The sequence below is a fragment of the Coenobita brevimanus genome, chromosome 51, assembly GCF_032717465.1.
Source record: "Coenobita brevimanus isolate Jiangsu-jjx chromosome 51, ASM3271746v2, whole genome shotgun sequence".
NCBI classification, from domain to species: domain Eukaryota; kingdom Metazoa; phylum Arthropoda; class Malacostraca; order Decapoda; family Coenobitidae; genus Coenobita; species Coenobita brevimanus.
The window spans coordinates 38,535,322-38,549,732 of NC_137004.1; the positions used below are offsets into that span (position 1 = coordinate 38,535,322).

At 38.5% G+C, this 14,411-nt stretch overlaps 1 protein-coding gene across 5 annotated transcripts in view; it reads left to right on the plus strand.

Annotated features, from left to right (window-relative positions):
* The window catches only part of LOC145400268 (uncharacterized), a 213,305-nt gene that overhangs the window by 104,515 nt on the left and 94,379 nt on the right, over positions 1-14,411 (plus strand). The window contains exon 5 of one of the 5 annotated variants that reach the window (XM_080272820.1): positions 11,481-12,856. The exons of 3 other annotated variants lie outside the window; for them this stretch is intronic. In XM_080272820.1, the coding sequence (XP_080128946.1) occupies positions 11,481-11,768 (288 nt within the window). In that variant the 3' untranslated portion in view covers positions 11,769-12,856. Of the gene's footprint in view, positions 1-3,675; positions 5,145-11,480; positions 12,857-14,411 lie in introns of those variants that run through there. One more of the 5 variants, XM_080272822.1, reaches the window with a different exon arrangement.

The following is a 14,411-nucleotide window of genomic DNA, read 5'->3' on the forward strand; positions in this document are numbered from 1 at the left end:
GTTCATAATGGTACCACCCATAAATCGCCGATTTCTGGCACATTTGACTAGCTGATACTGTTGTTTCCACTAACATACACTAGAGGAAGGTCTCACGGGTCTGCCTGCCACGAATCACCCACGAAATTTGAAAAATGTGCACGCAATGTGCCTTGCAATTGCAAATCGTACGGTGTACGACGGCGTGTCCACGGCAGCAATCATGTACTGTCATACGACGTACGATGTCGGTTGCGTACGGTTTAAAAAGCACCTTTCTGTTGCCTGCCAAGTAATATACTGCAGATATATATATATATATATATATATATATATATATATATATATATATATATATATATATATATATATATATATATATATATATATATATATATATATATATATATATATATATATATATATATATATATATATATATATATATATATATATATATATATATATATATATATATATATATATATATATATATATATATATATATATATATATATATATATATATATTTATATATATATATATATATATATATATATATATATATATATATATACATAAAGTATATATATATCACACACACACACACACACACACACACACACACACACACACACACACATTTTTTATCCACTGACAGCATTTTTTAAACTCTCACTTTTTAATGTTATCTCTCATTCATTTAGAACATCTAAATCATCATCATCTTGGACTTCCACACCACCTCTCATTAGACTTACTAATTCACTTTGGAAAGTTACAGCTCAGCCCTGGCAGCTCTTTTCAAAGTTTTGGGAATGATAAATCAGCTTAAAGCTTAGTTTTGAGGAACAAGTTTAATATAGTTGGCTAAGTGGTAAGTCCTCTGACTGCATTTTTGGGGTGACTACATTGTATATAGTAGTGATGACCCATCACATTTCAAGGAGACACGAACAACCAGGAAACTCAAGCAGTGAAATCATGATCAGGGAAAATACCCTTATGGAAGATGTGATCAGGTTACCACCTGATGTTGCGAATGTTCCACGAATGTTTGTAAGCATTTATGTTTGGGAGTTGATGTAGGTGAGAATAGACTGGTAATTGAAGAGGGAAAGACCCGCAGTGTAATGTGTTTGGAAGTTCAAAAGTGAAGTTAGAGTTGAAGTACCTTGGTGCAGTGTTGAGAAAAGGAAATGTGAAAGTGAAGTGGAAAGTAGAGATGCAACAAAGTCAAGTGGCAGGTGCTGTGAAGCCTCCCCTTTGGAACAGAAAACTAGTGTGGAGGCTGTTTAAGGGTGCATTTGTGTTGATGCAAGGAGAGTGGGAGTTGCATTAAGCCCTTCACTATGATGACATCATTTATATTTTCACAGGGTGTTTCCATACCAATTATTCAATTTTGGAGAAACTTTTCAAACTAGAGGGTTTACATGAAGCCTTCATTAATCCCTCCCTACCAAGGTACAGTTTTTATGCGAATAAAATCATCGGGTAATTGCATCAGCAGTGTAAGAATTGCAGTCTTTGGCTGAAAGGATAAAGATGGGATGATGATGATGATGATGATGATGATCTTGCCTCATGACATGTACTTTAAAATTGCTGGACGTGCTGAAAAACATATTGATGGTTCTTTTTATGCAGGTAATGCAGGTATTTGTTTTCATTAGCATTGCATGATTTCCTGTACCCAGAATTGCTTATTACTTATTTAAAATACTAATATTGCACCACTGAAATGGTTAATGTTGTTTCGTTGTATATTTAAGAATTTGGCATAACATGATAATGGTATCCAGAAGTATTTGTTACATGCTGCAGTTATGAATGCAAATGCAGTGATAAAAAAAATGCAGTGATAGTAAAAAGAATACAACTGAGTTCATGTCATTCTTTCGTCATTGGAGTCATTCAGATGAATGTAATTGCATGAATTATTTTCATAATGAATTTTGTGTAGCTGTGGGTTAGAGACTCTGGTGATATTGGTCTTACTGTTGTCAGTCATTAGTTTTGAGAATAAATAATGCATCGGCCAAAATGGGTGGGGAGAGGCTGACGCGATGCCTTGTCTTTGCAGGCAAGTGGTGGCGTGGGCGTGAGAGGCAGTGGGGAGGCAGTGTTATGCCCAGTGTGTGGTAAGAGTATCAGCGGGAGAAACAAACGACAAAACCTCCAGTACCACATGATCACTCACACAGCTCACAAGCCCTTCAAATGTCCCTATTGTCAACACCGAGCTAATCGTAGTGATAATTTAAAAATGCATATTCGCACTCGTCACTTTGGCCAACTTCAGCAGAGTCAGTCTGCAAATGTGACCACATCAGAAGCACAGAGGCCTGTGGAAGTATCAGCAATTGAAAATGAACAAAATAGACCATCATCTGTATCATCAGTAAAACCATACTCTGGCATAAATTGTCTTGGTGGGAACTTCAGTTAATTCATAGTGAACTGTACTGTAGTGTTATGTACCTCTCGAGACACTTGGGATAATATCTTCACTAGGTGAGCATGGCAGTGAAAGCGCTTGTTCTCCTTTTTCTTTCTCAGATGGAGATGATTCCCAGAGATTTTTGTCCTCATAGGAGGTATGATGATTTATGGTCTTGCTTGTGCGTAGGGGTGAAAATAGTACATTGTAGGTTTGATTTTACTGTAATATTCTTTGTTGTGGAAAATGTGGTAGAGGAGTGGGCTGCTGATTTTAAGGTTGTGAGATAGATCCAAGCAGAGGCAAGGAATGGTTTGAGGATTTGAATTTCATGAAAGGAGCCAACATTGATTTTTGAGACTTAACTGTCATTAACCTCTTAATTGCCCCCGGCATCAAAAGATGCCATACATTACAAGTGCCATAGGCACCAAATTGAGTGCAACCTATAAAATACTGCGAACAGTTATGGGAAGGGAGCACAGATCAGTGGTAAATTTACATGAGCCTACTCTTCTGTCTCAAGCAGTCAGACAGTCAGTTCATCTCTCCCGTTGTTGCCCTTTGGTTTACATATTATTGGCGAGTACGTAGTCATTTTATGAAATATTCCACGAATCATAGCGAATCACAAGATGGGTTTGTGAAGCTAAAAAACACAGTGCCAGGTGTGCCAGATGATGCTCTTCACATCTGTAAGGGGGTTAGGAATTAAATTTTTGACTTTTAAAAAAATTTCCCGGGGCTTGCTTGTGGCGCACACAAATGTATTACTTCACGTCTGTTGAGAGGTTAAAATACCCCTGCTATTACTGTCATGGGAAGATTATCCTTGCAATTTTCAGCACAGATATACATTCTGGTAACTATGCATAGGTAGTGACATAAGATGTGTGCTCCCCCCCCCCCCTTCCCCCTTTTGGTGTAATGGAGGAAGGCTTGATCTCAGGGAACACATTGCTTAATTTGTGTGCAGAGTTGAACCTGTGAAGATAATTTTTTTTTTTTTTTTCCAATTGTACAGCTTAAACTTAGTTTCCTTTACCTGTACAGTGCAGTCATTTAGTTTTAAAATATCACTTTGTAATTCATAGTGGTAACAATTGGTGGAACCTGCCATGGTTTGGGACATAATGACTACAGTGTACAAATGTATAAATGCTTGCCTAGTACTAATCCATGTATTGCAAGCACTCATAGTGAGATGATTGCCTGATAGGGTGGTGCTAAGAGGTGGGTATTTTCTGTTGCAGGGGGCGCCACCCAACGACGTGCCCCTGCTGTGCTTCGTGTGCAGCAAGGCATTCTATGGCAGGAACAAGCGGCAACATCTATCCAATCATCTCAGCACTCACACGGGGGAGAAGCCTTATTGCTGTCCCTTCTGTCCCCATAGGTCCAGTCGCAAGGATAACCTGAAGATGCATATAAAACTTAGGCATTTGAATAATTTGACAAGTACCATTTTGAGTGGGGAAGTTATGTCTCAGTGCCAAGGTTCGTCAAATTCTCATGGTCATATGTAACAAATGACGTCTTGTGATTAAATCCTGGTCAGTGTAGGATTGCTCATGGTGATCTTACTCATGCATCAGAGCAGGTGCAAGTTTTTGAAGTGTATGAGTTAACACTGTTGGTATTGGACACCTGTGGGCCCATTGTAGCTGCAGTTATTGTCATGTCATGACAGCTATTGTGGAGGTTGTCATGGCAGACTTTAGTGATGTCTTGAAGAGCAAAATATCCTGAGGGGTGGCTGTATTTTCTTTCCAGACCACTCTTCCGCCTCTGATGTGTCCTGTATGCTGTAAGGGCTTCCATGGTAGAAATCGCCGTCAGCATCTAAGTCACCATCTGAAGACTCATACTGGGGAGAAACCCCATTTTTGCCCTTTCTGCACGCACAGAACCAGCCGCAGAGATCATTTGCGAGAGCATATTAGAACCATCCACGGCCTGGATCTCTGCCTTAATTCTGCTCAGCAACAGCAACCTAAATGAAAGATACAAAGGGCACAACTCTTATAACATGAAACATATTCAGTTGTGTTAAACACAGACAGCCCACTGCAGTGCACAGGCAACCTGGATGAAGGGCATACCTTTGAGCCAAGATGTTTTTCTTTTCAGAGCTTGAACGACTTCTCAGTGGGAGTGCCTTACAGCACAAAGGCTGCTCTAATGTGCCCTGTTTGTCACAAGTTCTTCAGTGGGCGAAACAAGAGACAGCACCTGCACTACCACATGATGACTCACACAGGAGAGAAGCCTTTCCACTGCCCTCACTGCCCACACCGAGCTAACCGCTTAAGCAATCTAAAAATTCATGTCAAGACTAAACATGGTACCATTATAAATAAATGAGTAGACATGCTTATATGATACTGATGTTTTTCCAGATATTTGTTTATCCACATGATAACTTATTATCATTCATTCATTATTTTGTGACTTACCTGTATAGAGGGATGGTACTGTAGGTTAATCATAGTTTTTATATTGTTGTGTGAGATCTTTCAGACATATATGGGAGTAGAGCAGTATTAATCATAGATCTGTGATATTATCATGATGTAATACTGTATTAGGTGTAGCATCTTGAAAACTTTGAAGTATCTGAATTACAGTATTTGCACAGCTAATGATTAACTTTCAGAGGATTGTGGATTCTGTTCTAAGAACATACCAGTGTTGTTGGTGTGATTTTTTTGTTAACTGATAGCGGATGAAACTTTTTTTTTTTTTTAAATCTGTCTTTCATTGTTAAAGATGATGAGTTCCATATTTGGATTTTGTAACAATTTTTAGTTTAATTTTGTAAATAAAATATTTCAAATTAAGCTTGTATTTGAGATTCCTGTAATATTTTGTGTATTTTGTGACTGTGGATTGATTTTGTATAATAACTGTTTTACAGTAATTTCTCTTATGTGCTTTGAAATGATACTGTACCTAAATATGTAGGTTATGCTGTCAGTGTAAAAAATTTATATATATATATATATATATATATATATATATATATATATATATATATATATATATATATATATATTCCTTCCATCTTCTTCTATCTTTCTTTCCTTCATTCTTTCCTCTTCTTCTGCCTATGGGTGACTCTACACTGAGTGACAAACCAAATGGTTTCCTGTACACCAGGAAGCTATTTACAACGCTGGGTGGTAACCATATAACCAAATCTAGGCGCCTGGTGGTTTAGTGGGTAATTATTGTGCTCCAATCGGATTGAACCGTTGAAGGTTTATATCCAAGGTGTGGTTGGGGTTTGTTGCTCACGTAATGCCACTCAGGGATGAGTGAGGTTGGTCACTCTCATCTTAAATGTCAGGACCAACTGCCTAGCCCCGGGCTCCTACGTTTCTCATGGGCAACGTAGGATTGGATGATGGATGGATGGATGGATATATATTAATGACTGTCACATTTTTTAGCCTACAATGAACCACTCATTTAGGGAGGAAAAAATGATTTTGTGGCAAGGTCTGTGTATATTTTGTTTGTCTTAAATTTCAGACCACACACAATTTAAATTGGTAAGAAGCTATGTTTCATATTGTAGTGTGAATTGTGTCAGCTGTGACCCTTCACCACACCTCCACAAGCTAAAAAAATGAGTGCCATGTGAGAAGTGTTTTGTAATGTATAAGATTGTGGCTTTATTGTGAAGCTTGAATTGGGGGGAATTACTGTAAAATTTGTTTTATGTATCCATGATTTTATTGCTTTCGTCACTGTTTAGTGTGGTACATGTAGGTACAGTACATTCAGAATGGGGAGTATTGGAGGAATTGTCCCCAGCACTAAATGTTTTCCTTTAGTAATAATGATAGTCCTTGCAGTATTAAATATCTGTGCAGTACTGTGACTTTTAGATGCAGGAGCATCTCTAGGAGTGTCTCTGTCCTTTGTTTCTAACGATTTTCAGACTCAAGGTGCTTCACTCCTGTAGACTTTGGCAGTCAGCAAAGCCCTACCACCCCACACAACATACCACTGTCATACTGTACACCACACCACACAAAATCACCCTCCTGTACTACACAAAATCACTTTCCCACACCACATCACACTAGGAGCATTAACTGAAAGGCCCTTAAACTTTCACATCTGGTACTTTCGTAACTTGTTTGTAGAACATGAGTCAGTTTTTTCATCATCATCATCATCATCATTATCATCATCATCATCATCATCAAGGTCCATATTCCCACCTACAAATGCAGTGTAATAGGTGTTGTTAAAACAAAACAAGCATATATAATGGAAAAACCTGTAATTGGAAAGGCAGCCATGGAAGAGCATATCAAGATATAGCACTTTGCTTTCAGGACATATTTTACATATTGTAGAGTAAGGAATCCTACATAAAGTGATGATGATTTTGCAACATCTGCTCTGCACCCCAATAATGGATCAGTCTTCTTTTATACCATTGGAGATTCTGAAAATTCCTGAAAGATATCAGAGAAGTGCAGCATCTCTGGCAAAGTTGTAAGCAAGTGTTGAATAGAATATTTTAATATGCTTACACCTCATTGCCTCTTTGCAGTAGTTTTTTGTATCTATGCAACTGTTGTTGTTGATCAACCCTAGTCTGTGTGGCCAAGCCGACCCATCAACTATAGGCTGGCAACTTTGTAGGGCCATCCCATGCAGTGGATAGCCATTCCTTAGTTTTTGACAACATCTCACAACACCAAGGTTTGGGGAAGCATTTGGAGGTTTGGTTCCCGGATGGAGTCCATGTTTGCGTCACAGTTAGTAGGGGCACCATCGCAGGCTCCGCATCACCCTGTTATCTGGTTATCACTGAGTTTTTTAAATGGTTTCCTTAGTTACAGGAAACCATTAGGCCTGTCACTCAGTGCAGAGTTGCCTGAAGTGGAAAGAGTAACAGAAGGTTAAAGGTAGGAAAGGGAAAAATAGGAAGAGAGGAGGGCAGACATAGGATGGAATGATGATAAAGGTCAAGGAAGAAGTAGACAGCACTAACTCAGGTGAGTGGTTGATGGTCACCACCACCTACCACCAGAGCTGTATATAAGCTGTAAAACTAAAGCCAGTAGATTGTCCATATTTTGCATTTTCCAAAAACTGAGTTCAGTTATTTTCAGGGACCAGATGGTCATTGTTCGAGATCATTTGCAAAGCATCCAAAACATTCAAGAAATACAGAGAAGTGCATGATAGCAATGATGGGGTTCCTTGCATTGCATTGTTCCTTCCTGCGCAGCCCTTTCCATGCTTTTTCATGTGGCCTGCACTCGTTCTTCTCCTACCTGTCTCCCGTAGTTCCACTCCAATTACTCCCTGCCTCAGTCATGCAGTAGCCAGCCCACATACAGTTTTAGGTGTACCAAAATCTCTTTAAGTGCATGCAGTAGTTCTTTACATTTAAAAAGGAAAAAATGGGAACAAGACAACTGCCTCAGAAAATAAATACATAAATAAAATAACCAGAGAACATCTGCTGTGATGCATTAAAAAGTGATCCTGCAATATGCTCTCCACTGTCTGGCACCCTTCAGGCACCACTTAATTTTTACACAAATACACATGCAGGCAGCTCCAGTCTGTCTTCATTCTGTTATGTATGTAGCTTTTTACCTGCTTTTGGCTATACAGTGCTGCTTTTCATGTATGCATCCTACTTTCACTTTTGATAAATAAAAAAGTGTTGTTAGTGCCTGTTGCTTCTTTTGTGAAAAATTGTAAAGTTGCACAACATGTGGATCTCAGTTACTCCCTGCCCCCAGGGTATGGCAATCTTGCATGGTTTTTGAGTTCAAAGATGCATTTACCCGATGACCAGATACAGTAGCATGAAATAATGAAGGAGACTGAAAATGTTCCTTGCATAGCTTCACTGTACAAGGGTATAAACATGCTGTCACGAGCGCCTTTAGTGAGTTGTGTAGTGGGACATGCTAACATAAACATTTTAGAGGTAAACAAAGCTTGTCAAAACTTGACGGTTAGCTGATTAACTTTGTGAAGAGCGAAAGTACTGATGCCTTGCCAATAACTTACTTTTTCTCAATCTTCCACTGCAAAATATTGGTACTGTCGTTAAATGTGGAGTATAATACTGTATACATACAGCAGTATGCCTGTATAAGGGGCATTATAACAAATGCTGCTATATACTGTAGCAAGCATATTGTGATAGAACTGCAGAGCCCCTTTGGGGGAAATGACCAGCACTTGCTGAAATACTGAATTCATGGGAATCTCTAATGTATTTCCTGTGAATTTTGAGGGCCTACTGTACCTATGCATTTAAAGTGACAGTACTTTCCTCCACAAGATCAAAAATAATATGTGATATCAAAACTACCATATTGTTTTTTCTTGGTGTGTGATGAAGCTAAAGTCATGAGACCTGATTGCCAGGCTGGGTTGTCATAGGAAGATAAGAATTGAGGGTACCATAAATGGTGAAGGAGACTGGTGGTTTGGTGTACAGTTCATTTATGGCATGATTTGAGTATGACTGGCTAATATTTGGTTGGGGTATGGGAATGAGCTACAGCCAGGATTGGGTAGAGGTACTATATAAAGGTTGAAGGAGTGAGATAGAAAAATATGTAATGGATAGCATTCTGATTGACTTCTTCAGTCAGAGAGATTAAGCTGAATAAAATCTTGTAGGGATAGCAGAAGTAAAAAGTGGGTATCTTGTTGTGGAAAGACTAATGGAGATTACTTCTACCCCCTTCAGTCAGAGAAGCCAGATCTTTAGTAGAATAATTCATCAGATATTAACCAGATTGAATTATATTAAGGAGTTAACCAGTCAGTATGGCTGCATGGTGTTAGCATATACATGTGATTTACATTGCATCCTTTTGCATTGCTATGGTGCAGAACTGTAAATTAGCTTCTTCTAATTACGGTAAAAAAAAAAAAAAAAATCAGTTTACAGTACATACCCCTTTCTTAGCATCTGGTTGACACTATCCTGGCATTGTTGTGACTCTGATGAGTGTCTGTCTATCTCTGTATAGCCAGTCGTCACAGTTATGCAAGGAGTGGTCGATTGACTTTGAGTTAGTTGTTTTACGGGGAGGGGCACTAACCCTCTTCCAACCCACTTGTTGACATGTAGGGAACATGTATCGGTTGGTTATGTGGTTACCACCCAGCATTGTAAATAGTTTCTTGGCTTACTTTAAATCATTAGACTTGCCACTCAGTGTAAAGTCACCTGAAAAGGAAAGAAGAGTAATAAAAAGTGACAGGAAAGATTGGAGAAATAGGAAGAGGGGAGGGCAGACACAGAAAAAGGATGATAAAGGTGACGGAAGAAGTAGGCAGCGCTACATTGAATGAGTGGATGATGGTCGCCACAACCAACCTACTTCTGATGAATGTAATGAAGTTTAACACTTCTGGTAACTTGTGGTCCAAGTACAGTTTTTTAATACTTTGGTTTTCCATGAATGATTTTTGTCCTCTGTCATAAGGAAAGCAGATTCCAGGCAATTTCACTTGGGCTGTGTGAGTCAGAATCTTGGGGGGGGGGGGGATGGTGTAAATGAAAATTTGCAGTTATTGATTAAATTGTGAATATGATAACCAGGTACCACAAACATCTTTAAGTTCATCTCACATGTTTTCTTCATAAATTGAGAGTTGTTAAGAAAGGTGTGTGAAAGAAGACATTGAGTGATAAACAGGAAGATCAGATTGTGTGATGAACAGTAGTTTCCAGAATGGTAAGAGATATATGGATTAAATTTTTGGAGTAAGGCAGATGAGGCACATGCATACACAAAAAACAGAGAGAGAGAGAGAGAGAGAGAGAGAGAGAGAGAGAGAGAGATGGCATTTGTAAACTTGGAAAAATATATGATAAAGCAGACAGGGAGAGATTATGCTGGGTGTTATTTATTCATGGTGTGGATGAAAAACTGGAATTGTATGAGCAGTTTTTGTGATGGTAGAAAATCATATACAGTATATGGGTAGCTGAGTGTTTGATAAAGTGTTTCATGATCAGTACTGGAGTGAGACAGTGATGTATAATATCCCCATAGTTGGTTATGGAAATAGTAGTAAAACGTGTTGAATAGTGAGTGGTGGATTATATAATTAGCCATTTCTCCTCCTTACCCCCCCCTTTTTTTTTTTTGCAGAGATAGAGAGAGAGAGAGAAAGAGAGTGTTTTGTGTGTGTGTGTGTGTGTGTTTTCTTGAGTAGTGTCATGCATGGCTTGAACAGAGTGATGTTACATGGTCATATGTTATAGTAGTTCTTGACCATGTTTATGGAGGGAGAGTTACAATCTCACCTCATGCAAATGAAAAATGAGCTTAATAATAATGTTCTAATTGAGCTCATTGTCTGCTTTCCTATATCGTGGCATTTTGGTCCTCATATGGGCATTACATTATGGAAGTTTGCATAATAGAATCAACAGAGCCAGTGGAAAAAAAAGGAATTCTGGTTCCAACTCTCTCCAGAGCCATCCCTAATGACTCCATTAAGCCTGCCATAGCGACCCTAAATTAAGATGAGATGAGAAGGAAAGAATAGTGAGAGGCACGCACTTGCACACACATACATACAGTACACATAAATATGTTCTTCAGCTCCCTGCCTGCATCATGCAGGGTGGGTAAGGGAGAGTTTGGGCGGTGTAGGCTATTGAGAGTGTGGGAGTGCTGGGCTGGGCAGGTTATTGAAGGTGCACCCATGCAAGAGTGTGTCAGATGGGAGGGGATGATGTGATGTGGAATGATTGAAACAGCTGCACCCTAGCAAAGGCATGGTGTGTAAGATGTTTCATACATTGCATCTTGCAGTGCAAGTGAAAAAATTGCAGTTATTACTGGTTACACTGTCACATTAACCCCATGTTAGGTGCATATCCTCATATATGTGTGAGGATTGACATGGTTGGGAAAAGTGTATTGCAGAGAGAGTGCTGGCTGTGTTAGTGGCAGGAGATGTAGAAGTGAGTGGTAAAGGCATTGCTGGTGGTGTGTGAATAATGGAGGATGTGACTGATAAAGCAGAGTTGTGTTGTTTGCAGGTGCGTGGAGTGGAGCGTGTAGCCATGTGTCCCGCCTGTGGTAAGGCGTTCCGTGGTCGCAATCGCCACCAGAACCTGCAACAACACATGCTCACCCACACTGGGGAGCGACCCTTTGCCTGCCCTCACTGCCCCTACACTGCCAGACAAAAACCACACATGAAGGGTCACATTATGCGGTTGCATCCAGAAACATTGCATCTAGAAACCATTGCTGGCCAAGATTCTGTTTTACCTGAAGCTTCACCCCAAGCTGCATTGATCATGAACAAGCTCGATATTCATTAGTTCATCAGGGAAATTTGGAAAGCTGAGGTTACGTCATTTTAAATTAGTTTAATTGGACATGCTGTTCTATATAAAAGAGTATGTTAGTAGTCGTGGGAAATGTAATTAATGTTGAGCACATGATTGAAAGTTGGTGAAGGAAGTGATTGGAAGAATGTTAGAAGACAAATGATGTAGATTATACAGTACCAGCTATTAGCTTACATAAGAGTATCACCACTAGTGTGAATGAAACAATTTGGGAGTTTAGAATACCTACACCTAATAGCAATTGATTTGAGTACTAGTGCTACAGAAAGCTTATTTATATACTGGTTGATAATTTAGTTCCCATACATCCTCTGACTCATATGATGGCATTTATGGTCAGTGAAATATGATGATGCATTTTGTGTTTTTAATTTACTTGAATTCTTAATTCCATAAAATTACAATAAAGTATAATTTTGTGCAACTCATAACACGTTATTGCTGCTTTTTTCTGTTGGTCTGGTTATACTTGAAGTTACAAAATCCTTGCAAAATTATATACACATCAGCTGTTGTTGGTAGATAGAAATATCAAGAAGTGGTAGGACAGAAAGACTTCCCTCCATTGTTTAATTACACTTAGCATACCATACCTATGCAAGGTAATGGAATATTTCCAAAGGTAAAAAAGAAAATTTTAAGTTTGCAGGTTACTGTGCTGTTGAATGGGATGATTTATTTACAGCCTGAAATCCTGACCATAGGAATTCAGACTTCTTTATATTGGTGTTTTTTTCCCAGTTGGCTGCATTTATGAAGAACATTTGCCAAGTCAGTGTATTTGTGAATATTATTATTATTTATATTTTTATTTATATGTTATGTAAAATTCACCACAATCTATAATGTGAATCTATAGTATGTGAGATTACTAAGAAGCAAATATAAGTTGATGGGCTATCCATTCTTAATGTTTAGGGGTATGATGTAGAAAGGTAATACACCCATGGTTTAAGAACTGATTCTGTCTCAGCCACATCATTTGTAGGGAGATATTCGTAAGTGGAAAGTGGTCACCATTTAACAGCAGTTAGCTATAAAAGTGATATTTGTGTAAAAGAAAGTGTTTTAAATTATAAAGTCATTTGAAAGTTTTGTATGTATTATTAGCCATATTTTCTTATTAGTTACACTGGACAGTAAATTTAGACCTCTTGAAGATGTTCTTGGTCATATCTCCTCAGTGACATCACTGGTTTATACAAATATTGTATCAGTATCTTATATGCCACCTTACCAACATTTCTTTCCTTTACTAACACTGATACAGAAATTAAGCTATTTAAAAGAAGATTTTAATATACATTATATTGAAAAAAATGAAAGTTGTATGTAGTCTATACATAAACTCTGAAATAGCACATGAAATCTTCAGAAAGCAGGCATGAGGACAGGTAATATAATTGCAAGGAATTAGTGGTAGATTGTTTAGTGATACAGTGTAGGTTGGAAATAGCATGACCTGTACATTAGTGACAATAGATGTTGAAGTGCTTACTGCTATTACCTAAGCCCTTGTGTTATTTTAAACTTTATACAGTATCATGTCTGCCAGTAGACAACTTTTTCAGTTGAAGGAAACACCCCAACATTCAAAGGATCTTAATTGATTTCTCCAGTGATCTTTTGCCATGCAGGGATTTATATTGCAAATAAGGCCACATTATTGTGTTAAGGAAATCCTCAAGCCTGTAAAAGGGTACAGCAGGGAAAAAAGGTTGCAGGTTCAGTGGGAGTAGTGATGAGGAATAGGGAAGTGAACACTGAAGCATTGCATGGCAATATTGTGATCCTCATTCTGATGTATGGAAGTGAAGCTGAAACACTGTTGGAAAGACAAAGTCACGAGTGAGCACTGGGAATGAGCTGTTTGAGAAGAACGTGTAGTAACATAGAATCATTGTGTTGATGTAGATGTGTTGAAACCATTGGAAGTACCATGGGATAGTTTGGTAGTTGGAGAGAATATTGACAGAGAAAATGGCTAGGAGAGTGTGAGTGAAATGGAGGGTGTTGATTTAGATGTGTGGAAACCATTGGAAGTACCTTGGGATGATTTTGTCATGTGGAGAGAGGGATGATTGAGATAATGGATTGGAACGTGTGAGTGAAGTGGAGGGGGGAGGGGAGGATGAGATGGAAGGATGTGGTGGAAAGGTATATGAGAGAGAGGGAGAGGGGGTTAGTTGGAGATACGGCAGCCTAATGACAGAGGATTGGGTGACATGAGGCAGTTCTCTTGTGACCACCCCCTCTGGGATTGAGATGTCTGCCTTTACAGTAGTCAGTTACCCTAAACCTGCCTCGTGATCTCATACCCATAGGACTGATTTTTAATTAAAAAAAAAAAAAAAAAAAAAAAACATTAACTTAAGAATATTACGGCATCTAAACTATGTCACATATTGATGTAAAAATTGACTCCACACATATATCATTACATAGTCTGTGAACCAGTATGACCAAAAAGTTGATCAGAAACTGTAAAAAGTGGTGTTCTTTTGTGCATCTGGGTGAGGCAGATTCTTCCTAAGCTGTAGGGGACATCCCTTCCAATGAATAAATTCATCTTGTGATAGCTAGAATTCATCTTAGAAGCTTCCCAGTAAGAAA